Here is a 27,831-nt window from a genome sequence, read left to right on the forward strand (position 1 = left end):
AACACAAATAGGGGTTTTTATTTTTAAGTTAAAAATAAATAAATATTTGACACCCTTACTTTGGTTCATATGACTGTCCAGGAGATTTTTTTTCCTAGCAAAAAAGTATAATTTAACTAAATATATTTATATAAACATTAAGCCAGGCAAATTAAAAGTACAACAATACCTGTCAAAGGATCGATTGTGGGAAGTGACTCTGCTGCCTTGGATTTCTCTGGTCAAATGCCATATCACAGAGAATCTGAAAAGTGCCTCCAGCCTTGTCCCCTTTACAGAAGGAAAAAGAAAAGACAGGAACTTTTTGATTCTGTGATAAATGTAGTAAGTTTAGTGAATTTAAAAGGCTCTAGTAAAAAACAATGCTTATTGCATAGATGACTTCTAAAATCTTAAGACTTCTGCACCTGTTTTTCATTTCTAGACAGGATTAACACACAATGCCATTTTCTTGCCATGCACTCACAACCCAAGGCAATCAAAACAAAAAAGCACCTAGTGCACAAAAAAAGCTGATGATTTCAAAGAAAAGACATGTTTGGAATTCCCATTTACAGTATTTTAATCTCTTGAGTTATTGGGGGTTGGATGACAAAGAAGGGTCATACGAAGGGACTGTTATTAGTGGGCAGACCTTACTGAGGATTTATCATCCCTGAATGTGTATAAGAGTCTAAAATAAAGGTTTCCAAACTCTTGACTATTCAGATACCCACAACCCCTGTATGGATCCTAATATATAACAAGTTTCAGAATTGTGAGAGCAGATATATATAGATATATCTATATATAAAATGAATCACAGAAGGTTTAAGACATTGGTTATATATTAGCATCATGCTGTGACCTTTTATTTAACTTACATGTTAGCTGTCAGAAAAACTAAAAGAACTGATCGATTTTTAAAATAGGGAAATGAAATTGCTAAAGGGAATCTGCTCATTTTAAATATAGTTTGACTATGCCTGGTCTAGGAGCCGTTCAATGCTGTCTCCGACACAGGGTCAAATGACTTATCAGAACATAAGGTTGGGAAGAATAAGTCAGTGTCCAGCCCAACTTGTTTTCAGACTTACCGTGGATCTGGAAAATATTTAGAAATGCTGTGAAGGACTGTTAATTTTGGAGAATCTGTGATTTTAGGGAAAGTGGATAGCATCCAATGACTAAGATGGGTCCTATGTTGATTCATCCAGAGACTCTGAGGGAATGCACCACAGGGAGGAGTGAGAGATTCTCAACTGTGGTCTCTAGAGAAGCAGGAGTTGAGAAGCCCTGAAGCTGTGCGGCCAGGGAGCTGAAGGTTGGCTGGAGCTACAGGTAAAACACTACAATAATGAGGCAGCCTAGGAAATACAGGACTTACTTTATCGTGATCCAATAGCGTATGACAAATAATATCTTCACAAATATTAGCTGATGGAGCCAAGCAGTGCAGTCTATAAAACAGCTCCACACAGGTAATGTGGTGCTCCCTTGTCTCTTTGTTCAGCTGATTCCAAAGTACTTGAGCGACTCTCTAGGGGAACAGATAAAATAAATTGTACCAGTCCCACTGGTTTAAAAGTTTGGTATAAACACTAAAGTGTTCTGTATTTGTGAAAAGAGTAGTTCATATTTTCCTATCCTGCATATTCTTAGTTTAGGGAAGTGCAAGAGGCTGATACATAAATCCAGAACTAGGGGAACACAATAGCACTGTCCTGGAGTTGCAATCAATTCATGTCTGTCCACTAACAGGTGAGGAAAGCAGAGTTCTGCTTCCATTTCTAACTTTAATCCCCACCCCAAACATGCAGAATTCAGATGATGTAAACAATACTAAAAATTGTAACACAAAAGCAGCACATAGGTAAGAAATGGAACACCGGGATAGTTTTACCACTTTGGCATACAAAGAGGAACAAGGTTGAAAGAAGTGGTAATGTGATAGAGCCATCTTTGCCTCACACGACTAAACAGTAGCTCCCAATTAAAGTTTAAAAATTTAATTTAGAATCTCCCCCCCCGCACGTCGTTTTAAAAAGTAACTAGCTGCTTAGACATGCCCTTCTCCTTCCAGCTAAGCCTCTCAACTGCCCTTCACATTACCTATTACAAAGAGTTGAGAGTTGACCTTGAACGGAAGCAGAGAGAAATAGTAAGATAACCTTACAGCTGTCCTTAGAAATATTCCTATAAATAATCACAACATATTGCAGAATGAAAAAAAATGACTATGGTATTTGATCAAAGAGGCACCCACTGGATTTAGATACAATATTTTGTCTATGAATAATATGGATGCTGATTGTCCAAAGCCATAATCCAAATGAAGATATCCTATCTATGTTTAAATCTCCAGTGACGCACAGGTATAACATTTCCACCTTATTACCAGAGTATATAATTTAGATAATGGTATCCGGTCTCTTTTCCACTATCCTCCATCCCATCTATTTCTACCATAAGGTTTTGTTGGTTTTTTTGTTAAAGAAAGGATTCAATTGCAAAGAATGGGGAAGAGTGACTCCTGCTACCCCTATCCCAGTTACTAAGCTTTGCAGGAAAGACAAGAGAAACTGATGAGGTAACAAAAAAGGAAAGCAATCATTTTAAACTTCTTTTCCTGCCCCCTATGTTTTGCCTTTTAAACAGCATTTGGGGGCCCACCAGCCAGTTGAAATTTGTACTTTCTATTATCAATAGATAAAATGGAAGCTGTTTAAAAACTCTCAATGTAGCTCTTTTGCAATAGTATTTGAAAGTGGCTATTGGACCACAAATGACTACTGATAGGGCACCCTTCAGAAATATCTTCCCCTCTCCCCCGCTTATGTGGAATAGAGTGTACTTTGAATTTTTCCCCATTTTATCTACCATCACCAATTTTTCATACTGGGAGCTCAAAAGAGCATAAAATCCTTCTAAAATGTAGTCTTCGAGTTCACAAAACAAAAACAAATGAAGACATTTAGTGTTAGGGATCAAGATTTTCAAAAAGTGACTAGTGATGTTTGGTGCCCCACTTGGGACACCTGGGTCTTTATTTTCCAAAAGTGCTGAGCATCCACCCTCTAAAATTCAGGGACCTTTAAATCTGTGCACAAGAAAGTTAAGGTTTTCTAAAAATCACTACTGACTTTTGAAAATATCGGCCATGATACATTATAAGAGACATAAATTATGTCAGAGTGTGTATACCTAGGCCATACATAAGTCTCTCCAGTAGACATGAAGGCACTACCTTTAATGTTGTGTTAGAATTATCCCAGAAATCCATCTAATTATGACTAACATATTTTAGCTAAAGCATATTTGTACAGTAAAGAGTTTGACACCTGATAGAAGTCTGTTTTCTCTGATATTAGCTTTAGAACGCCAGGAGCAATTGGAGGAACTGTGACCATCTGCAGTCTCCCAAAGAAGGGGTTGTGTCCAGAGATTTTATACCGCTTCATTCTGTCTTCAATCACAAGTGCCAGTGACTGAGAATGGTTGATAACTTCAAGCAGCGTGGAGATGGACACATTCTGAATGTAGCAGTCATTTACGCAGCAGCATATCGTCATTAGGGATTTAAGCCACAGAGGGAAGCTGGTATCACAACCTCCTCAGAAGACAGACAGGGAAAAAAATGCTTTTATAACATTTAAATGTTAGATTACTTTATCAGACATTTGTCAAATCTGAAGATGCCATGGAATTTACCTTCCCACAAAATCATGAGCTTTATAACAACTCTTATATACCTCTACCCCGATATAACGCTGTTCTCGGGAGCCAAAAAATCTTACCGTGTTATAGGTGAAACTGCATTATATCGAACTTGCTTTGATCCGCCGGAGTGCGCAGCCCTCACCCCCACTCCCCGGAGCGCTGCTTTACCGCGTTCTATCCGAATTCGTGTTATATCGGGGTAGAGGTGTATTTCAATGTGTAGCATTAGCTTGACCTACTAAAATATGTTATGTACTACCCTTTTATTCTATTAAAAGAGTTTATGCATATGTTTTAGGCTCTCCTAACACCAATTAAATTTTATTATCCACTAAGATACCATGAAGCAGCCCAAAAGAATAGGAAAAAACATTAAAACAGCTAACCAACATAGCAAATCTCAACATTCTACCAAGAGCCCCATCCTCTCAACACCTCCCCTCCCCCAAATGCATGCATTTTCGTTGTATATTCTGTTACATTAATGGTACTTCCATTAACAGCTAGACTAATTTGTTTGAGAGAGGAATATGTTGGGGTACAATTAAAAGTAACTAAATATAAAGGTCCTAAAACACAAGCACCTCAAAAATTGTAATAGGAAAGTCATGGACAAGATTTGGTAATAATTATAAATATAACGCTTTGGACTTTTAGTAACAAAAATCCCCTGACAAATCCATGTTTGTAGAAGACTGCTAGTGCCTCATTATCTACTTTGAGAGAGGAATGTCTGGGCTCAATCAAATGAAAAAAGACCAACCACGCTGAAAATTAAGCATGTGTAATATTTTTTAAATTAACATTATTCATTCTCCTATTCATGTAGCTTCTGTATGAACTATCTTACAGAAAGTTACTCACTCCTCCCTTCCTTACTACAAATTCTCTGATTTAGGAGTGAGGTTGTTTTTTCTTCCTTGGAAACTCTTTACTTTCTATGGACTATGTAGATGAAAAAGCCCTAAAAGTCAGAATGCCCATATTGACTCCAACATGATATCCTGGAAACTCAGAAGCTGTATGACTCTAAACCCTTTAATTAGAACACTTGACATAACTGAAGTGTCTTCCATCGGAGCATCTCAAAGAACTGAGGGCTAGTCTACACTGGCAACGCTAAAAAAACCAAAACCACACACAACACCTCCACGAGAGGTGTAGCTCCCAGCGCTGGTGCACTGTTTACACTGGCACTTTACAGTGCGGAAACTTGCTGTGCTCAGGGGGGTGTTTTTTCATACCCCTGAGTGAGGAAGTTGCAGTGCTGTAAATTGCCAGTGTAGACAAGCCCTAACGTTGAAGACACAACTGTCCAGGGAGTAGGTAAGTATTATCCCCATTTTACTGATATCAGAAATCTGTCGCAAAACCAGAAGCAGAACCCAGATCTCCCATTGCCCCACTCCTGTGTCCACCACAAGCCTATCTTTTCTATCTTACCCTCTTCCAGGGGAGTAGCTGAACTATCAATGGGAACCAGCCCTAATTATGCAATTTGTTCTGATGCTGCATGTTAGCCAGTGTTGACCCTCTTTTCCCAGGGAACCCTGAGGGGGTGGGGCGAATTGTTTTATCCAGGACCAGAACACCAAAGTATTTCAAAGGAGAACAAAGTGGATTTCAAAAACTGCAAAATACACTCAATTCTAAAACATAAGATGCACTCTAATATGGGCATGTCTTGGACACAGTAAGCAATTTGCCTTCAGTCTCTCCCCATATCCCTCCAAATACCCAAATGTACTACAACTGCATTCATCATACACACCCTGTCATATTATATTGTGTACACATTCTTGGTTGTGTCTAGTACATAGTGCATTTAGTTTGTAGTACAATTTACATTTTGGGACACTGAAGTTATTTGTCTAAGACACTTCTTACCAGGAACTTGAAACAGAGATAAATACAATTGTTCTGTTTCTTCCTCAGAAAGGTAGACTGGGAAAGTAGTACAATCCAGTAGAAGGTGACAAGCAGCAGCAAAGGCCTCTCTGCAGTCTTCTTTCATGTCCCCCAAATCAAGCATTACCTGCTCAATGTCCCATTCTTCTTTTCCCTTTTTGCTACCAAGGTCACGGTTTGCAGGGGAGAGAGGCTCCAGACTTTTCTGTTTAAATGGTGATCCTCGAACTGTGAACAAGTCTGAAAGCATTTGTTTAAACTGCGGTACGGTAATTTGCTTTCCTTCCCAGGGGTTCTTTTTCTTGCTAGCATTTTCAGCGACTCTGTAATTATTTTCTTTCTTCTCTCCTCTGCTCATGTTTGCTATCGAAATTCTGCCATTTCCTGGATCTTGTAAATGCACCCCAAAAATGTATTTACTGGCAAACTTATCAACTAACTCTTGGATACAATGCAAAGTCCTCTGAATACTCCCCCCATTTTTCCAAACATCATCCCTTTCAGGAGTCACTCTTGGCAATCTTAAGTGTTGAGAGAGCTCTGGGGATGAGGCACTTAGACCTATGCCACTGTCTTCAGACTTGAGGGGAGCGAAAGCAGTGTCATCTTCATCCTGTAGTGCAGGCTTGGTTTCTAAAGTTATATCACTGTTTTCTTGTTTCACTGGGCTCTGAAATGGAAGCAGTGAGTGTCTATTTCATTACACTGTATTTTTGGAGTTTCTTTAAATAACTGAAATCACACTTGGGGCAGCAGGGGGGAAAAAAGAGTGTAGGACAGGAATCCCTTCCCTTCTGCCCTGATAACTTGTGCAGTGTCTTTGTGAAAGTGGTATCAATAGACTTGTAAGAGTTATGGTCCTGCTGATGACTGCTGTTTAGCCAATATTCTCTTTTTTGGGGAACATCCTATGGCCTGTGTTATACAGAAGGCCAGATTACATGGTCACAATGGTCCCTTCTGGCCTTGGAATCTATGAATCTCCTGAATTTATGAATAAACCACCTTATCTGGCAATTGTTGGAGCCAAAGAGATATTTATATGAAATAGTTAGATGTGGCTATTGATGAGTGGCTCTGTTGCATTGAAGACAAAACTATACTTGTTTTAAAACTACACCTCACACCTCCTCCTCTCTGAGGCTCTGGGCCATGTTCAGCACTTTCACGATCTAATGTTGTGCAATAGCAGCCCAACAGGAAATTTAAGAAGTGATAAAGCGTGGAAGGAAAGGGTTTCCTTGTTATGCCATTGATTATAACATCAATAAAGCAGCGACTGCCAAGTCTGATTGTTTCTAACTGTTATTTCTATTCTTGTATTATTGCTCATCATTAGCAAACTGTGTAGTTTGTTTTCTACCTGTATCACACATTAATTATTTGCCATGTTCTTGTGAGCTTAACAATTTGTTCTATTAACATGCATCTTGTAGCAGGCCAGGTAATCTTGATAACAAAAAGGCTGGGCTTGATCTGGCCACTTCAACTCTTTATTTCAAATGCCCCAGGGCATCTTACCAGTACATTGAGTAGCATCCACAGAAGACCGGGCTCTTTTCAGTGGATGGGATGGAGCAGGAAAGGGGTTTGCACCACATCCTAATTTTAGACAACACTATGCCTTTGCACAGCTTAGGCAACAAGTCAATTAAGGTTGGGATTGGTGCCCAAAATGAGACCAGCTCAGATACATGGCACAAAGTGGATCAGAGCCTATGAAAGGGGCCTAAACAGGAAAGACTCAAGAAACTATACTGCTGCGATGAGTAACCTACATTTCAGTTAGAGTAGAAAAGTTAGTAGCATACCTTATTTTAATAATGCAAATTCTTTTATGGAGAGTACAACACTTTTGATTTGTGAATAGTTATTTATAAGCAAATATGCAACAGGCCTTGCAGCAATACCTACCGAGTTTTCACTTCCGGTCTCATTATCCAAGTAGGCAGGAGGCATTTGTACTTTGCTAAGCACTTTGAAGCAGGTCTTTAAAGCATGAGTGAGTTCTGGTAAACTTAGAGTCTCCACATTCTCCAGAAGAGACTGTACCATGTAACTGAGCATCTGTGGGAGATACTGAGTCTGCACTTCAGAGTAAAGTTCCTAAAATAAGCAGGGATTTAAAGTAGTTAAATGCTAAATGGCTTAGCAGACAGAAATGGATTTTACCATTGTCAAGCTGCCTAATATAAAGTCTAACTTCAGTGAGCATAGATGTGACTAATACATGTGCACATTGAGTTAAGTTACATATAGTTGCTTTAAATAGTTCTACTACTCCACTCAATGCTGAACATAGAACCAGATCCTAGTGTTGAATGGAATTTGACTACTGATAATAGCCTTGCAAAACAGTCCAAATAATATATCCACCCAAGCAGCAAAGGGAAAAAAACCCCTGACAATACATGGCATATATATCCTTTAAAATAGGATACAGTTAATGAATTTTTTTTTTTTTTGGATGGGCAAGTAAAATGAAAAGTAATCACCCACAAGCAAGTGGGCATACAGAACTTTGCAAGTCATGCATGAGTTACCAGTCAATTCTAATTTCTGTTTCAGTAAATTACAGTTTTATTATAAGTATCCAGTTATAATTAGAAAATTTCAGTAATTTTCACAAGTTCATTATTCGTATGTAAGTCATCTAATCAATATATTGATTTTCCAGGGAGTGCTGGTATTCCGAAACTGAGTTTATATATTTGTCAGAGAACTTACAAAGATATTTGTCTATTAGCTGAGAAGCCCCAAACCATTCTTATTAGGAGGATATGTTGCATACCATGCTGACAGTAAACCCCCCATTAACACCTCAGTCCTATACACGCTGAGAAGGCTAGGAACAAAGTTCTACTCTTGGTTTACATGACATTAAGTGGTCTTGAATGGAACTCCTCACACGAGTAAGAGTGGGCAGGATTTGGTTCAAAGGATTGTGTATTTATTCATCAGTTTTCTTTTCAAATGAATATGTAGTTCCTCCATTAAAAAAAAAAAAATGTATCCACCAAAATAAAAGCAATACTTCTGTGTAACTGAATCTTATCTGATAAAAGGGAAAGAAAATGAGAGTTAGGACTCTAAATGATTAACTTTAGGTCAAACTTGTCTTACCAAAGGAATCATATCAAGAAGGAACAACAGTAGTGTGCAGAGCTCTGAGATTGTAGGAGGAGTGCTGACATTCTCAGTAGGGTATCTTGTCTGCATGGATTTATTCCTGGCATTGAAAGAGAAAGTGTGGTTTATTTATTTATTTTTTTAAAAAACCTAAACCTAAATGTACTTTATATTGGCATCCGTGCTAACTACACAAGCCAAGAAGGCCGATTTGTATCCACCATCAACTTGGCTGTTTAAGTCAAGTACTTATCAACATTTTATTGTGATCACAAAGTTGTGTACAGTTTAGCATCCTAACATATGGTAGTTAAGAGAAGTACAACACCACATTGTATTATCTTGATCAAAATAAGCACCAGTTTCTTCTCTTCTTTAAGGTTCATATTAGATACTTAGCAATGTTACCCGTTAGTCTAATTCCTCTCTGCTGTGCTGAGGAAACCCCCAACTATTAGTAGCCTAGCATATAAAGGGATATTTTCTGGAAAATTCATCTTCTGAAGACAAAAAGTTATAAAACTCGCATAGACAAGAGCAGAGTAAAGGAAGAGTGCTATTATGCCATTCCAATAAATACTGGCTCATTTCAAGCACTAGTTATGGTGCTTAAATACTATGCTGACTGACAGGACACCTCCTTTCAATTACCTAATTAGGTTTAGAATGAAAATACACTCATACTTAATTGCACACTTTGGAGGAAGCACTTTTCCATTAAAATTTTGATTACAGTTAAATAGGTGTACCTATTCTAAAAACAAAAGTTTGGCTACCTTGTGTGCCTCTTAAACAATATTAATTTCATTTCTACATAGCATGTGAGAAGACACTAGGCCAGATTCTTCTGTATGGGGAGTTGCTGTATGCTGTATTTTATGTATATTAGCTGAAAAAACAAAGTGGCCAGGAAAGATCATCCTAGTGTAAGTATGATCTTATCCCATGTGATCTCCTTGCTTTCTACTTATGAACATGCAGTTTTTCCTCCAGAAAACAACCATGTTGCTTTTTGGAAAGAGTGACCAAACCATGGCAGTTTATTTTGTATTTAGAAACAGCTGCCTCAGATTTAACTACTTGTATTAGATGGTGAGTACAGTATCTAACCATGCATCTCTCTGCCCCTTTGGTTAGGATCATGGCACTGGCATTTGAATCTTTCATTGACACTTCTCTGTTGTCCTAGCTATGTAATTCTTAATTTATTTTTGCATTAATGCCAGACAGGATAACTACCTGAAGCAGTCCTCAAAACATCTGGTCATATAATCCCATAGAAAATCTGTACTTAGGGATGTGATCAACAAGTTGACTGTTTTAACAATTTCTGAGGCACTTCTATTCTCTTTGATCGCACTGTAAGAAGAACAAAAATGATTAGTGAAGACTAAACAACAAGTATACATATTTTTGTATTATTATTTGAACTATTCTTAGAAAGTTGGCCTGAAGAAAAGACATGAAGTTCCTTAATTCAAAACAACCATTTTGGAATAGCTAAATTTTGCAAGTGTTTCTGAAGACATGAGAAATCTTTAACCTTTAATTTGATTTTGGGTATGTCTACACTACACACCGGATCGGCGGGTAGTGATCGATTTATCAGGGATCGATTTATCGCGTGTAGTGTAGATGCGATAAATCTATCCCCGATTGCTCTCCCATCAACTGCTGAACTCCAGCTCGGCGAGAGGCGGAAGCAAAGTCGACGGGGGAGCTGCGGCAGTTGACCCCGCGCCGCGAGGACGTGAGGTAAAAGTCGAACTAAGATATGTCGACTTCAGCTACGCTATTCTCGTAGCTGAAATTGCATATCTTAGGTCGATCCCCCCCCTAGTGTAGACCAGGCCTTTGTGAACTAAAAAGTTGAGCTCTGTCAACACATTTATGTAATAAATCTGATGTTAGAGAGACAAGGTGGGTGTATGTATTTATGTATGCAACCCTGCATATATAAATATGATGTTATCAGCCAAGAATCTAAATCAATGATCTCAAATCCTCTTGGTTGGAAGAGAACAACCCTGTGATGCTAAAGGAGAACTCAGGGTAGGAAATATAAAGTAAAATAAAAAACAGATTGGAAAAAAAAAAAATCAATGATTTTCATTTTTTTTACATCAAAAAGACACTGTTAGAACTTATGCTATTAACAAACAGGTAAGATTTACCCAATGTGATTATTGAATACACCTCTACCCGATAGAACGCTGTCCTCGGGAACCAAAAAAAAATCTTACCGCGTTATAGGTGAAACCACGTTATATCGAACTTGCTTTGATCCACTGGAGTGCGCAGCCTCGCCCCCCCCCGGAGCACTGCTTTACCGTGTTATATCCAAATTAGTGTTATATCGGGTCGCATTATATCGGGGTAGAGGTGTAGTTTACTTTAGTAAGCTTTCTTATGAAAGATACAATTTCAACTATTAGTTGAAAATGGTTACGGTATACCTTGTAAGTACATTGCCACTTTGACTGTAGCTAAGTTTAAGATCAGAACCCAAGGCATCCTTGCAATAAGAATAAAAGGCTCGAATCACTTCAAGGAACAAATCCCCAACAACTTGTGGCCCTGCAATCAAAGGAAAAATAAATCCAGTAATTACCCCAAACTGATTACAGAACTAATCAATTACAAGCTTTTAGTCTAAAACTGAACTTCTGATTATAAAGAAAATGTACTATCCCATGGTTACTTATGAGAAGTACGGGGATGAGACAATTTTCTATGACATTTTAAACTACTATCCAGATTCCGCTTGTGAGATCAAAAATTCGCGTATTAAATAACTTAGTTTTGTACACCTTAATAGAATGTGAGATTGCCAGAATTTTACAATTTTTTGTGAAGCTGCTTGAAAAGTTGGGCTGTATATTCCATATGTCACTTCAAAAGATCACAAGGTAGTTGCTTAATAAATGCCTGCATTGTTTTTAAATCACTTCAGACATTTATATAAATGTGTGCTAATGACATTTAATATACAGCGTGCATGTCTCAAATGACAATTGTACAGTCAAATTCCAGGGGGTTCCCACTGCCAGTTTAATATGCTGGCATTACAATGAAGTCTTCAACTCCATACATGGAAATTTGAACAGTTGGTAGGATCACACAGGTTAACACATGGAGAAGAGAAAAAAAGCCTATCAAGGAAAAAAGGATCAGAAATACACTAAGGAAGGCCTGATTTTCAGAATGGCTGGCAACTGTAGTTCCCATTGACTTTAACTGGAATTGTGGGTGCTCTGCGCTTTTGAAAAGCAAATCCGTAGTGCTAACAGCACATCTGAGGCCCAGCCATGAACCTCAAGAAGCTGCATAGGACTAATACTTCATGCTTATGTGACGCATGGCTAGAAAGGGTTAAACATCCTGTAAAATAAATAACCCTCAAAAGACATGTGGGCAGACAATGTTTGAGTTTTTGTGTATTTACATATATATTAATAGGGTCAACAATGTAATCAACAGTCCCTGTCTATGTTGTATTCTGTTAATTCAGAGATCAAAAGAACATCCTGGCATTTAAATGAATTGTAAACACAGGATATCTCTGTATTCATTTCTCTTTGAAATGTTTAGCAAGTCATCTGTGAATGGTGGAGGAACAAGCAAATTGCCTTATGTTAATCTGTATGGCTAAGTACCGGTGATGGACCTCCTTCAAAGTCATACTAATTACCTTTTGTTCCCAGAGGAATTCCAACTTGTCAAAAAAAGGACATGAAATTGTATAAAAGATCCTTGGGTCCTGATCCTGTTCATCTCAAATATGCTTAGGCTTCATCAGGGGAAGTTTGAGTCGCAAGACTGAGGTCCCAGTTATGCTGGAACGCCCTGAATATGATATTTGGACATTGGAGTAGAACCTATGGACTATTTCTGAAAGAACTCTTTGCAACTACAAAGCTCACCATCTCTGCTATGAATCTGCACCTCAATGAATTGAACTCATGTCTGTAAGTATATTGATCTTTTAACCACACTCTCTCTAGTTTTTTAATAAATTTTAGTTTAGTTAATAAGAATTGGCTGTAGTGTGTATTTGGGTAAGATCTGGAATATTCAATAACCTGGGAGGTAATGTGTCCGATCCTTTGGGATTGGTAGAACCTTTTCTTTTATATGATGAAATAAGATTTTCAGAAATCATCATATTTGACTTAGGTACCTGGATGGAGGCCTGAGGCTGGATCACTTTAAGGGAACTGTGTTGTTTGGATTTCTGAGTAACCAGTAAGGTAATAAAGCAGCTGTTTTATGCTGGTTTGGTAAATCAAAGTATTGGAATATCCACCAGCTTTTTGGGGATTGTCTACCTCATTCTTTGCAGTTCACCCTAATTGAGTGGCCTCAGCTGGCCCCCACTGGGACCCTGGTCACAGCTTATATAGTGCTTTTTGTTCATAGATCTCAAGGCACTTTACAAGGGAGATCAGCACCATTATTTCCACTGTATAGATGGAGAAACTGAGGCACAGAGAGATGAAGTGACTTGCCCATAGTTACCCAACAGGCCAGTGGGTGAGCCAGGAATAGAACCAGGTCTCCTGAGTCGCGGTCTAGTGCTCTATCCACTAGGTCACTCTGCCTTGAAGAAAAATATTCTCTTTATGTTATGCTCTTTTGCATAGTATCTTTGCAATATATTGATTTCAAAATGAAGTGTTTAATTCACATTGACTTAAGGCTCAAGAAGCTTTTTAATACTTTTTTGTGTACTACAGAAATAGGAATATTTCTAATTTTGTGGTTTAGATGAATGCAGGACAGGTTTTATTTCACTGCTTTTGCTCTTGGATTATAGCTTAGTTTATATCCTAATGTACAAAATATATATTATTTGATTGATCCAATAGTTTTATTTAATAGTGCTTTCCTGCTCAGAAATTTTAAAAAATAAAATAAAATCCATACACCAAACAGTGCTTATACATAACAAAAGGCTCTAAGTGTAACAACTTATATCATATAAATATTTCTTAAGCAAGAAAGCACCCTTTAAAAAGAAATCTACCTGTGTTACAATGTGTCTAAAAGAAAGTCACGCCTGGACAAGAAAAGCAAGCATCCTGTTACATTCACTCAAGAAGTTTGCTTCCTTTGTAGACAAATGAACACTGAACTGAGCGCCTTGAACAAAATCTGTACAAATTTTTTTCACTTGGTAAAGGACAGTACACGTTCATCCTGGTTTTTCACATAAATGCTGTCTGATGTATTGATGAATTTGTAAAGAACAAAGGGGCAAATGCATTGAGAGAGGCAAACAAAGATATTTTCCTCTCCACCATCCATGAAATAGGAGAATCCTCAGACAAATACTAAAAAATTTAAGCCGCAGTCAGCTAAATATTTATAAGCTCATAACATGAATGATTCATTCATGGTACCATCTACACAGATACTGTGATCAAATCTTCATAAGCAGGGTTACCATGCCCAGTTTCCTGCACAGCATTAAAAAACGTCATTTTCTACAGGAGATGGTTTACAGGCATGAGATTCCTTCAGCGAGAAAACAAATCTCGTAAGCAACAAGTTGCCAAAGAGTACACAAGTTTCAAATAACCACAAGTTACTCATAAGCATCTTGTGTCTGTCAATGTTCAAGTACAGTAAATACTTCTGAGTAGGTTTTATAAAATATTGGTATATACAGCAAATCAGGTATGTAATCTTGGCACCTGCATAGTATAGGAGGATGTGCTGGCCCTTTATGGGTGAGGCACTGCCAGCTTGCATTATAGGACTGTGGATCTCTTGAGCACGACAGACTGAGGACGTGACTACTGCGGGAAACAGGATATGCAGATCAGTCAAGGGAGACTCAGGAGGAGCAAGAAGGGCCTAGGGAGGAGGCTTGCCAGGAACAGCGAAAGGTTGGGAAAGACACTGTACAGAAAGAGGAGAGAGTTGCCCAAGAAACTAAGCTAAATGAGATAAGGAAGGTGACCAGGGAGGGGTAAGAACTTGTTGTTTTCCTAACAGCCAGAGGGAGGTATGCAGCCTGGGAAAGGGGCTGTGATCAGAAGCAGGCAAAGACCAAAGAGAAAGTCAGATCAGCGACAGGATTGTAGAAAATAGCCCCCGGGTGGGGAGTTGAGCAGAATATTGAGGCTGAAATGGATGGCTGCTCTGCAATATAGGACCCAGGGGCTGGAACCTGGGGTAGAGGAGGGACTGCACCATTTGGAGATGATTAACAGAAAGCCTTCTATACATCATGTCATCACTATAGTACAGCAGTTCTTAGCAGTCTGTGTCAGTAGTGATATTTAATATTACCTATTTCAGGTTTGTCAAGGAGACTAATTAGGATACGGAAAGGTTTCAGATATGCATGATCTTCTAAGGCAGCCTCTGAGAGCTTCTGATGCAATATTTCAATCAAAGCCTGTTAAAAGAAAACACCAAAATGTGACAACTACTAAGGAGAGATACTGTCATTTTATTAATAATTTTAGGTCTGGATTCTTGCACTAGGTGCCAAACTTAGATTACTAAAACAGAATAGGGGGGAGAATAAATTAATTCAGATAATCAAGGAAATTTTCAGTTTATTTGATACATACGCAAGAAAGTTTTGGATAAACAGGATTTGTTTTTAGTAATTCAGGTAGGCTAGTGTAGACGGAACTGACAGTTTTCATTAGATTCCATTTACATCGCATGCCCATAAAATGGAACAAAACAGCACAACATGCGTTCAGACTTCCTGTCAAATGAATACAAAATAATGATCTCCTCCCATCTGTTATAGTTCAGGAAGAGAGGCCATGAAGGACATACAGTGAACAAGATGAACAGCAGTTTGTTCTGAGGTTTAACAAAATAAATACCAACCTCAACTAAAAGATCTTTGGAATATTTTCCAAAAAAATAGAGGGCATGATCTTCAAAAGCTGCAGAATCTGAAGCAAAAGTACCACCTTTAATATCAGAGCCTACAAATTAAATAAAAACAGCATGAGTACAGAAAATACTGATGTAACATACATACCATAAAACAAGCAATAGAAGCAATTATATTCATTTTAACCTGAATTTGTCCAAGATGTAGTTTATGCTCCAGTCCAGGCTGAATGCCTTCAAAAAAATGTGCGCTTACGTGGAGGCCAACCACCAAGTAACTTGTGTGTCATCTGCAGCTTGGGCCTCTTTCTAGGGCCTCTAATACAGGCTATGACTGAACCATGCAGATATTTCTGCATAACATCTAAAATATTTTCCTATCCATCCACACAGCTAAAACTCTTGTGCAGGCTCTCATGTCTATTACTACAACATTCTTCTCTTTGGCCTGGACAAATGCAATCTTGCCGCCCTTGGATTCAAGTAGAAAGTTGCTGCAAAGATCATTTTCCCTACTGGTTGTTTTGACCACATGACCTCTCTTTGCATCCCTTCACTGGGCTCCCTCTCCTCTAGCACATCAAACATAAGCCACTTGTCCTCACTTTCAAGGCCCTACATGGGCTATCCCCACCCTACCTATCATCTCTCAATCACTACTGAGATGTCAACTCCTGCCTCCAATTAGTCTGTGATGCCAGACTCCATTGCCCATTTGTTAAAATTTTCAAACAAGCACCTTTGTGCCTTCTCCCACATTCCCGTGATACTCAGGAGGAAGTCCCCACAAACATCTGCAAAACTGTCTCACTCACATCCTTTAAAAAAAAAAAACCCTTAAAACTCTCCTTTTCTGTGATACCTACACAAAAAACTTGATAATGGCTGTGATACTGGAGTATTGAGATCAATGCCTATTATGACCAATATTGTCTCATTGTTTCCTGGTTCTCCCGCCCTCTCTCTGGGCTTGTCTACACTGGTGCTTTACAGCGCTGCAACTTTCTCGCTCAGGGGTGTGAAAAAACACCCCCCAGCGCAGCAAGTTTCAGCACTGTAAAGCACCAGTGTAGACAGTGCACCAGCGCTGGTAGCTACACCTCTTGTGGAGGTGGTTTTTAGAGAGTGCTGGGAGAGCTCTCTTCCTGCGCTGCACCACGACCACACGAGGCATGTTAAAGCGCAGCCGCAGCAGCGCTTTAGCATTGCCAGTGTAGACTAGCCCTCTGTCTATATCCATCTGTTGTCTCTTGCCTTATACTTAGATTGTAAGCTGCTTGGAGCGGGCACCATCTTTTAGCTCTGTCTTTGTACAGCGCTTAGCACAATGGGATCCTGGTGATTATGGTAATATATGTATCACCATCATCAACAGCTAATCAAATCCCTCCCAACCCTTGAAATGGTGTCGGCCTGAAGCATCCTTCTGGAAGTGAAAGCTAGAGATAGATAGATCCCTTCAGAGCCGATCGAAGTCGTCGCCTCCTCCCTCCCCACAGAGATTAAGCAACTGGATAGAATTCTGGCTCCATGAGATCAATGAGAGTATTGCTACTGACTGCACCAGGGCCAAGATTTCATCATGCTATTTTCTGTGCCTCTTCTAAAACCCGGACACCCTTGTGAGTTATGACTGAAGCTTTAGATCCAACATCAGTTCTCTGCAGGACAGAGCATTGCACTAGCAATAAGAACATAAGAAGAGCCATACTGGGTCAGACCAAAGGTCCATCTAGCCAGGTATCTGTCTTCCAATGGTGGCCAATTCCAGGTGCCCCAGAGGGGAAGAACAGAACAAGAAATCATCAAGTGATTCATCTACTGTTGCCCAGTCCCAGCTTCTGGCAAACAGAGGCTAGGGACACCATTCCTGCCCATCCTGGATAATAGCCATTGATGGACCTATCCTCCATGAATTTATCTAGTTCTTTTTTGAACCCTGTTATTGTCTTGGCCTTCACAACATCGTCTGGCAAGGAGTTCCACAGGTTGACTGTGCACTGTGTGAAGAAATACTTCCTTTTGTTTGTTTTAAACCTGCTGCCTATTAATTTCATTTGGTGACCTCTAGTTCTTGTGTTATGAGGAGTAAATAGCACTTCCTTATTTACTTTCTCCACACCAGTCATGATTTAACAGACCTCTATCATATCCTACCTTAGTCATCTCTTTTCCAAAATGAAAAGTCCCTATTTTATTAATCTCCCCTCATATGGAGAGAAGAGACAACCAAGCCAGCCTGGTATTAAGGAGTCTTATAAATGGAAGACTAACTTGGTAATTATTGTTATCAGTTTGTTACTGAAACTATGTTATCACCATTGTAATTTTAATTGGATAAGATTTTGATTCCGATTCACTACTTTAAAGCAACCCTTTTTTCTACTTGACAACAGCTCACATACGACAGTTTAAGAATTGCATCTGTACAGAATTGTTGTGTTGTTAAATGCTATGGTATGTAAATCGAGATTCACAGATTACAAAGAACAATCATTTCTGCTTCAAATTCAGGCATGTTTGCTCTCTGACTAAAGTTATCTCCCAAACTTGTTATAGACATTCCGAGACTGAATTGTGATGAGGGATATCAAGTATTTGTTAGAGACACTAAGATTTAAGAAGGCAGAATTTATTTATCAACTGAAACAATATTGGCTTAATAGAATTCTCAATTGCAAAAGAGTTGTCATTTATGAACAGAATGAAGAGACTTCTATTATTTATCTCTGGAAAAGTATATTCAAATGTAGTGGACAAAGTACAAATTAGATATTTACACTTAATGTCACCACATATTGCACAGTACCTAGCAACCACGCATATAATCTTCTATTTAGTGACATGTCTCTCCTCAAGAGTGTTTGTGTAGCTGCTGAGAGAATATGGACTACATCAGACCTGAGCAGTGGAATAGCACTTTCATTGTAGTCCTAGACAAAGAATAAAGACAACTTAGCTGTAGGTGAACTGTAAAATTCACAATTAACTAATTTCTAATGGCTACCAGTATCAGATATAATACTGACAAAGATATGTTAATAGATCTAGCCTACTAAAGGAGAACAGGGACAAACCATCAACAACCTGCAATTTAAAATCTCAGTAGAAATTGATCCACTGAAGTCTTCCTTTAAAATTGTGTGGTCATTTTCAAATTTTTATTGCATAACCACAATTAAGACATCAAGCCTAATTAAGAATTAACCAATTTTGTTACTCACTAACAAACTAAATTAGCTGACATCTTCAACACTAGGATGATGCTAGGAGACAAACTAGCAAAAAGTAATAGGGGAAAAATCTATTAGATTTTGCAAATACTGTGTAAATATTTTAATTTAGTCCAGACAACCCCAACCACTTAAGAACTCTTAGCTGGGAAAAATAAAAATACAGTTAATTTCCTATACATAGTTGCTCAGGCTTGAGCTCTTCACATTTTATGTTAGCAACCCCCCAAGTGTGTGTTTAAGAACACCAGTGGTGTCTCAGGCCTAATGGATGGTAACCACTATGTGGGACTTTGGGGAAACAAAGTGGATGCCTGACCCTGCTGAAGTCCACAGCCAGAGGTGAAAATAAGCTGGTACAGTACGGTATGGCATACAGGCAAGAGCCAGTACACCGTGCTGGACCGCACCGGCTTCCGCGGTGGGGATTTAAAGGGCTTGGGGCGGGGAGCTCCAAGCCCTTTAAATCCCGGCCCCAGCCCGGCAGCCAGGCTCGGGCAGGGATTTAAAAGTCCTGGAGCTCCCAGCCGCAGCGGGGAGCCCAGAGCCCTTTAAATCCTGGCCCCAGCCCAGCCACCGGAGCTGCGGGAGGGATTTAAAGGGCTCTTTAATTTGCCCCTGAGCCCTGGGGGCTCCCAGCCACCTCGGCAGCTGGGAGCCCCAGGTTGATTTAAAGGCCCTGGGGCTCCCAGCCACAGACGGTGCCCCAGGGCCTTTAAATCTTGAGAGGCCCCGCTTCTTCCGGATGAGGCCCCCCCTCCCTCAGGACTCCAGCAGTACCGGTAAATCCTGTATGTTACTTTCACCCCGTCCACAGCCAAACTAGTGACTGCAAATGGTGCAGGATTAGACCCCAAGGATATGTCTACATGGGGAGGGGAAGAAAGGGAATTAAAAACAAAAACAACCCCCCCCCCCCCCCAACAAGCCTGCAGCAGCAAGTCTCAGAGCCCAGGTCTACAGATTTGTGCTTGTGAACCTCATGCTATGGCACCAAAAATAATCACGTAGATATTCCAGACTGGGCTGGAGCTCAGGGTCAAACCCACTCCCCTCCCCAGGCTTCAGAACCCAAAGACCAACCCAAGCAGAAATGTCTATGTGGCTATTTTTATGGCCACAGTGTAAAGTTCCATGAGGTCAAGTCTGTAGAACTGAGCTCTGAGACTTGCTTCTGCAGGGTTGTTTTGGGTTTTTTTGTCATATAGACATATCCTTAGAAAGAGAAAATAACTGGTGTATATTCACAGGAATATCTAGATTATGTAGGACCCTACAAGAATCTTCCCTCAGTAAGATCTTATCCTTCCGCCAATAAAATGTAATCATAATGACATTCAAATAATGCTCTTACCAAAGATGTATAAAATGGAAAAAAGAAGAGAAGCACTTCCAAAGTGTTTCTTTGCACAAGAACATTTGAATCCAATACTGATACACGCAAAGATTTTACCTGTAATTTGAGAAAGAAACATAATACCATTTTATTTATAGTTATAATCATTACCTAAATTATGAATATTGTTGACAGCTATTAAATATTTTAATTATTTATTTTATCTTCTAATAGGAATACCAACATCAGTACCTTTACTTGGTGTGACGTTATATGATTAAAATGTGACCATGTATATCAGTGTTGCTACCACTGTTATGCAATAGCAAAAAATCTTGTGCAAAGTATGTCATGTAAAGTGTCAATGGAAAAGTTGTGATTTGCTGAATAGGATTATCCTGTTTGTACGCATTTATCTTTTTTGTACCTGAAGTTATGAGTATTGACTATATACCTTTATTTCAAATGTGTTTGCTCCTGTGATAACTAAAGTAGTTTATATCTAAGTCTAGCTAGCACAGTGTGACTGGACCATTAGAGTTGATGGCCCATCAATGAACACAATGGGCCATGGAAGAAGTTTATCCCCGCAGGATGGGCCTTCCGGAGGACATTTTAGCCAGAATATGGGTAATGACTCCTGGTATGACTCATCACAGCATGCAACGGCATGTGACTTGCTCATGTGACTCTGGACTCCATCTTGTTCCTGTACTTTTCCACAAACTAAGGGTTTGTCTAGACTACCACTTTCGTTGGTAAAACTTTTGTCGGTCAGGGGTGTAAAAAAAGCACCCCCCTGACCGACAGACGTTTCCGTGGCAAAAGTGCTGGTGTGGCCAGCGCTATGTTGGCAGGAGAGGCTCTCCTGACAACATAGCTAATGCCGCTCGTTGCGGGTGGTTTAACTATGCCGGCAGGAGAGCTCTCTACACGGGAGACCTTACAGCGGCACAGGTGTACTGCTACAGCTATGCCGCTGTAAGGTCCGTAGTGTAGACATAGCGTAAGGCAGAGTTTTCCCTCCACATGGGAGAAAATATAAAAGGCCCTGGAACATCTCCATTTTGCCTCTTTCCTGCTCTGATCTCTGGACTACAGACTTACGCTAAAAGGAGCATTCTAATCAATGGACTGAGGACCTTCCAATCTTTTGGATGTTACCAGAGATATTATAAACCAGCAGTTCATTTCATCACTGCTTCAAACCCGATCCAAGAACTTTGCAATGCATGTATCTATTTGATTCCTTTGACCATTTGAACTCTCTCCTCTTTCTTTTCTCTTATAAATAAACCTTTAGATATTAGATACTAAAGGATTGACAACAGTATGATTATTGGGTAATTTCTCAGCTGTTTGTCCTGCATCTGGCATCTTCAGCTGTGACCCACTGAGGCATGGCGACACTTGGAAAGCATCGAAAACTACATATTTAAAGAGAACTTTCTTTCCACAAATAGGAGAACATAAAAATGATTCAGCTTTATATTGTTTCCATATATAATGATTAGCATTTCCACATATCTGGGTAGGCCACAATTTTGAATATCTGATGCCTGCCAATGCAGCTTGAGATGACACATCCTGTCTGATGATTAGTTACAGTTATTCCAGTATTTCTGGTAAAACGATAGGTAATTTAAAACCTATGAAACATTTTTCAATTTCAAGAAAGGAAATTAAATACAAGACAATAGATACTGGAGTTCTCCTGTTGGTTTACTGCTGTTTGGTTTAGTTGTATGTTATTTTAAATAATGTCAAAAGGTGCACAGTGTTAAAGTTAAAAAAAACAAGAACATCTTAAACACTGTGTCTGACGTACAATGACAGAGTTTGACATTCCATTCCTAAAGGCAAAATGGAGTAAGCAAAGATGGGCATGTCAGCTTTATTTTTCATTTCTTGTCTTTTCTGATTTAGACCAAGTCAAATCCTTAATGCTGTACATAATATTCCTGTAACCAAAGAAACTGCAGCCCAAGGTGAGTGCAGAAATGCTGGGGTTGTAAAGGAGTTTGGTTAAAAATTATCAAGGACATGCCACCCCTAGGCAGTTCACTCCCCCAATGCACCGCTTCTCTACTCATTTCCTATTTTTCAAATTTTTGTCCTACTTTCTGGAGCCAAGAATTATGAGACTCTCCAATCTTCTTCTCCCAAGCACTTCTGGACAACTGCAATAGGTAGGCAGCTAATATTAGTGGTTGCAGAGGATAGTCTTTTCACTAAGTGTAAGAATGCATTGGATCTCACTCCACCTCTCCTTTTTTATTTTTTATGGTGTATAAAACGGATACTGATTTTGAAATGTTTGTGTACAATGCCTAACACAATAGGGCCTCAATTCTGATTGGAGTCTTTGAGCACTACTGCAATACAACTAAATAACAGGGTTAAAGCAGTTTTACTGTAACAAGGCAACACCATCCATTTCTTATTTGTATCACTGACCATGTTTTTCTAAATGACCTATTTGCCATTCTACATATTGATCAAAGTTCGCAAGAGTTATTTTTCATTATTACCACTTCAGTTGAGATTCTGCACTCATTGAGCAAATTTTGAATTAGACATTTCATTCTCTTACTGATGCTCTTTAAAGAGATTGGGACTTCAATTTGTACGAAGAAGGATAGTGTTTTCCAGTTTGTGTCAGCATTATGGTAGTTGAGAATATCCCACTAGCAACGTCATGAACTTACTGTGAGCTTATAATCAGTTCCCAGCATGTACTTCTGCTGTTTTCCAGACAACTCTCTGTTGATATGACTCACAACAAACAGAGAAGCAGGAAGTCTTATAGAAGGGCTGACCAGAACACTCCCCCAGATAGCAGCATAGAACACTTCTTGGCCTGTTAGTACAGACAGCTTCACAAGCAAAGCATCTGTTCTGTGTGGGGAGAAAAAAAGGTAATAATATTATAAAGATTTGCCTTTCCATGTAAAACATAATGTTAATTCCATTGAACTCTGTCACTGAATTCAAGTGCAATACTTTCAGTTTGTTAATACCGTGTAACTCAGGGTGGGCAAACTACGGCCCGCGGGCTGGATCCGGCCCCTCAGGGCTTTGGATCTGGCCCGCGGGATTGCCCCGTTACCCTTTCCAATATGATTTTGCCATAATGGCAAGTGCTGTAACGAATCTTTTACCATTGTGCGCATTCAATGGAACAATGTTTGTCTGCCCACTTTGGCAACTTCCCCAGCAACTACCCGTTTTGCATAAATGTCTCACAAACTGTAACTGGACAGTAAATAATGCAGTAGTTTCTGGTAGCTAATTCCTGAACCAGTTGCACTGAAAGAATCTCATGCATACTATAAGGACTTGCACAGAATGATGATGATTTTTAGCTGTGTGTTAAGTCACTTTGTTTCAGTGAAACACGCATGCATTTCAGTGTTTGCTCAGTAGCTCATCTCTGCACTAATGCAATATAAATACTTTAACTTTTCATTGGTTGCTATGAAATTTGTACAGTGTACACTTTAATACAACATATTAGGTGATCAGGTTCAATATCTATAGTAGCTAAATTTAAAATATTATTTTAAACATCTAAAAACTGTGTGATAATTATGTCGAGGTTAGCCCAAAGGATCATCACACCCACTTGCCTGAGGAAGAAAAAGGAGTGTGTGAAAGCCTTGACACAGATAGGACAATATCCTGGACAAATATTATAGAATAAAGATAAACTTTACTGAATTAAATGTAATGCCTTTGGGGTCCATTGTATTAAAAAGGCAATTGTTTATATGTTATTGTGGAATTGTATGCCACTTTTCTCAGAGACATGACTAATGAAATCTTTGAGTAGTAGTAAAAACGTCAACTTTTGGGACAGTAAGCGTGAAGTAGATTTCCCAGCAAATACTTGAGGTGAGGAGAATGCAAGTGACCCAGCTCTGAGTCCATCCTTTTGAAGCTTTGCTTTGACCAGAAATCCATTGTCTGGTTGACAACCTATTCATGGTCTTTTCAAAAGGCCCAAGTGGGATAAACGAGTGCCTCACAGTCTCATGAGGGTTCTTGTTCTGGGCAAAAGGATGTTATGATCTTGAAACCACAGGAACACCCAATGTGGGATTTTGAAGGACTGCAGGGGCATATGTTGGAGTTGGGATGAGGGATCTCTAGTAAGCTTATTAGCATTTGTGTGGGGTTTTTTTTATTGTTTCAAATTAGTTCACTCTGTAATGCTTTTACCTTGAGACTAAAACGTTCTTGCTTAGAAAGAGCCGTGTGAAACCTTATGTCTGTGGCAATTACACTGTGTATCGTCCCTGAAGAGAAGGCAAAAGAAGCCTGCTTAGGCAGCCTGTCTTTTGTGGAGGATTTCACAGTATAGTCAGGGGACTGTGAAGTGTGGCAATCCCTTAGTCAGAAAGAGGTGTGTGTGTGTGTGTGTCTCTACCCAAGCGAGGCAATGGCTGGGGAGCTGAAAGCCTAAGGGGATGCCCTGCTGGACCATAGAGGGGGAATACAGATGCAGTTGCCCTGAACTGTGTCAAGCTTCTTCCATCTCTAATTTCCAATTGTTTGCAATAATACTGCATGTAGAATGTAAAGCTTGGTTCTACTCTAACAACCAACCATGTAAAAGAGAAACACCTTTCCTTAAGAAACCTGATTCCAGTGTACATTCAGTTAGCTTACTTACTTTAATGACCACAAAATTTTCACTCACAAAAATTGCTAATCCTGCACAACCAATGTAGCTATGAGTATGTGAGCTGCTATTCTAGTTCACACACAGCAGAATTATTAACTACGTTCTGATTGTAGAAGATGTATTACTGCTGATGTCCGAGCCAAAAAAGAACCTAAATTGACTTTCAGATTCTAGTGTAAGCTTACTGGGCTGGTAGTTGGAAAATAACCCCACACATATTTGTACTTGTAAATTGAGCAGACTGAGTTTTAAAATAATAAAATGGACACAAATATGGGATCACACGATATCTTTTTGCAAAGTTGCTTTTCACAGTATTGCTGCACTTAATGGTTAAATTTCTGTCACATTACACAGACTTCAATACAGCTGAAGTAAAATTTACCCAGCTTAATCGCTTCTGCCTTAAAGTGTTTTATTTACCATTCTTACACAACCAAGAAGAGTAAAACTCAAAAACTAAAGAAAAAACTTGTCATTCGGCTTACTTTGTGCTTTTTGCACTACCATGTAAAGTTATAGTGTTTCACTACAAGAGACTTCACTATGATTAGCCATCCCATTTGTGTGTCCCCAGAGAGACACAGCTAAAAGTGAAAGGGAGAGAAAAAATATTAAAAGAAAGAAAGAAAGAAAAAGAAAAACGAGATTATAAAACCACAAAAATTGACAGGGGACTTTGTGGATAAAGTGTAGTACCTGAAACTACTGTTAATTCTTACTTCAAACCTAGTGAGTTTCAAATAAATAGAATATTTTAAAGACTTTGGTTAGGTCAGATGAGAAGATGACTTTGATTCAAAAGAATTACTGGGGTCAGAATAAAGAAACTGCACCAATACTTCACTGTATACGGCCAATCGCGGCTCCCACTGGCCACGGTTTGCCGATCCAGGCCAATGGGGGCTGCGGGAAGCGGCGCAGGCAGGCCGCTGCTTCCCGCTGCCCCCATTGGCCCGGAGTGGCGAACCGTGTCCAGTGGGAGCCGCGATCAGCTGAACCTGCGGACGCAGCGGGTAAACAAACTGGCCCGGCCCGCCAGGGTACTTACCCTGGCGGGCTGCGTGCCAAAGGTTGCCGATCCCTGGTATAAACCAATCTAACACACACACACACACACACACACACACTTTAAACTCACTCTTTTGTGCAGCAGTTGTAGAAGAGGCAACACTTATACTTATCCATCTGCCTAACAGCTGGTAATTCAGCAGTTAAAAGCTAGTTACCAGTCACTAAACAAATGCAGCTTATTCTTGTTAACTCATAACAATAGATGCTAACTGTCCATGTAAATAAAGCTTTTTCTACGCCTTCATGACTTGAGACTGTTTTACAAAGAAACATTACATGAAGCTAAACAAAACATCTTTTGTCAAAACAGACAATTATAACTAAACTCAATTCCACCATTTCTTGGGAAGGAGAACAGAATGCATCAATCTGGAAAACACATACATACTGTATAGGACAAACATTTAGTCACTGTTTACGTATAGAGAGTATTCAGTGAAATATAATGAAAGTTATCTAGGGGTGCAATTCCTGCAACGGGTTGTTGCAAAATAGTTTTGTTACAGCTATTACTTGATGGAAGTACAATCATTACATAACCAAAAGCCTAGTGACTAAGTGTACTGCAACAGGACCTCTTCAACCAGGAATCTAGCATGCATTGCTACAAAGTGTGTTGAACTTTGTTGAACCTGACCACACTAGCTGGTCATCATTTTCAATACCGCATTAAGGGGCTTTGGGTGAAAAAGGCATTTTTGATAGTGAGTTTTAGAAGTGGTACATTTACTAGTGCAGCCAGGACCACAAGGTGGTCTTCTAGTATAGAATGCTTGCAATCTAGATATGTACGGAAAACAGGAACTCCCCTTTATCAAAAGATTTAAGGAGTGCAAAAAACACAGGCTTAGTTTAGTCTGTCAAAAGATCTCCTCAATACCCCATTACAGATTTGAAAGGTAAGTATTCAGAAATTTTGAAAGGAGAGCTGTGATGCTTTCTAAATATAGTGGACGACTCAATAATTTGCCTCAATGCAACTTTCCCCCCAAAGTTTAACTTTTCAATTTCTTTTTATCCTTGTATTTCTTTTCTCCCTTACCCCTCCCCCACATCCCCTTGCATTCATGCATCTGTCTTTCTTCTGTTCCCTTCCAACTTCTAGTATTTTTCCCTTTCCATCCCATCACTCAGTATCCCTCCATTAGACATCCTCCCTCTGGATGAGGATTTCTAGAAATGGGTTCCTTCAAAATAAATAAATAAAAATTCAATAAATAGGGAAGTGATTGAGTATTGCATTTTATGTTTCTAAAGTAACAAAAGCAATTCCACCTGTCATAAATTTCCGACCCCTCCTCCAATCCAGGCAGCAGTCCAATTACAAAGGCTTGAAGACTTGGCAAGAGGGACTTCTGCAGAGGAAGAAAATATTTCTCATACAAACCGAGGAGAATAGGCCTCACTGACATTGCTGCATTTGCTAGCAGGGGAAACAAGCCAGAGCTTTAAAAAAAGAAAAAGAAAGATTCAGTCATTTTAAAAAATAATCTATTATGAAATTTTAAGTCTGAGTTTTCAAAGAGCAATTTACCTGTAGAGGAATAAGTCTTTGGCAAGCCATTTTGTCCCAATAATTTTAAAGATGATTTCATAGGTCTCTAGTGCTTTTAAATGCACTCCACTAGGTAAAGCTGGATGTAAGCACTGAGATAATCTCTTACTGATAATCAGACGTCTTGGCAAGAGGGAGTACTTCAGGTTACTTTGAAGAGCCTGCACAAACAGTGGGGATGGGAGAAAAGGAAGGATGGAACAACAAAAGGTTATTGTACATGCATAACATCTAACATTAATCAATAAACACTTTAGCTGAAATAAGCTTTTGTGACAGAAAATTTACTTAGGCCTGGTCTACACTACGACTTTAATTCGGATTTAGCTGCGTTAATCCGAATTAA

General features: G+C 39.3%; 1 protein-coding gene across 1 annotated transcript in view; it reads right to left on the minus strand.

The window, feature by feature from the left end:
* Positions 1-27,831, minus strand: part of LOC113406483 (protein dopey-2-like) — an 86,247-nt gene that overhangs the window by 38,598 nt on the left and 19,818 nt on the right. The window contains exons 2-16 of the mRNA XM_026651683.1: positions 27,465-27,646; positions 27,206-27,376; positions 22,878-23,067; positions 20,188-20,286; positions 18,410-18,533; positions 15,592-15,692; positions 15,034-15,142; positions 11,193-11,313; positions 9,976-10,095; positions 8,731-8,836; positions 7,522-7,713; positions 5,587-6,277; positions 3,321-3,592; positions 1,367-1,519; positions 170-270 (exon numbers count right to left, since the gene is read on the minus strand). Of these exons, the coding sequence (XP_026507468.1) occupies positions 170-270; positions 1,367-1,519; positions 3,321-3,592; positions 5,587-6,277; positions 7,522-7,713; positions 8,731-8,836; positions 9,976-10,095; positions 11,193-11,313; positions 15,034-15,142; positions 15,592-15,692; positions 18,410-18,533; positions 20,188-20,286; positions 22,878-23,067; positions 27,206-27,376; positions 27,465-27,646 (2,732 nt within the window). The remainder of the gene's footprint in view (positions 1-169; positions 271-1,366; positions 1,520-3,320; positions 3,593-5,586; positions 6,278-7,521; positions 7,714-8,730; positions 8,837-9,975; positions 10,096-11,192; positions 11,314-15,033; positions 15,143-15,591; positions 15,693-18,409; positions 18,534-20,187; positions 20,287-22,877; positions 23,068-27,205; positions 27,377-27,464; positions 27,647-27,831) is intronic.

Source organism: Terrapene carolina, unplaced genomic scaffold, assembly GCF_002925995.2.
Source record: "Terrapene carolina triunguis isolate 2854851 unplaced genomic scaffold, T_m_triunguis-2.0 Scaffold31, whole genome shotgun sequence".
NCBI classification, from domain to species: Eukaryota; Metazoa; Chordata; order Testudines; family Emydidae; genus Terrapene; species Terrapene triunguis.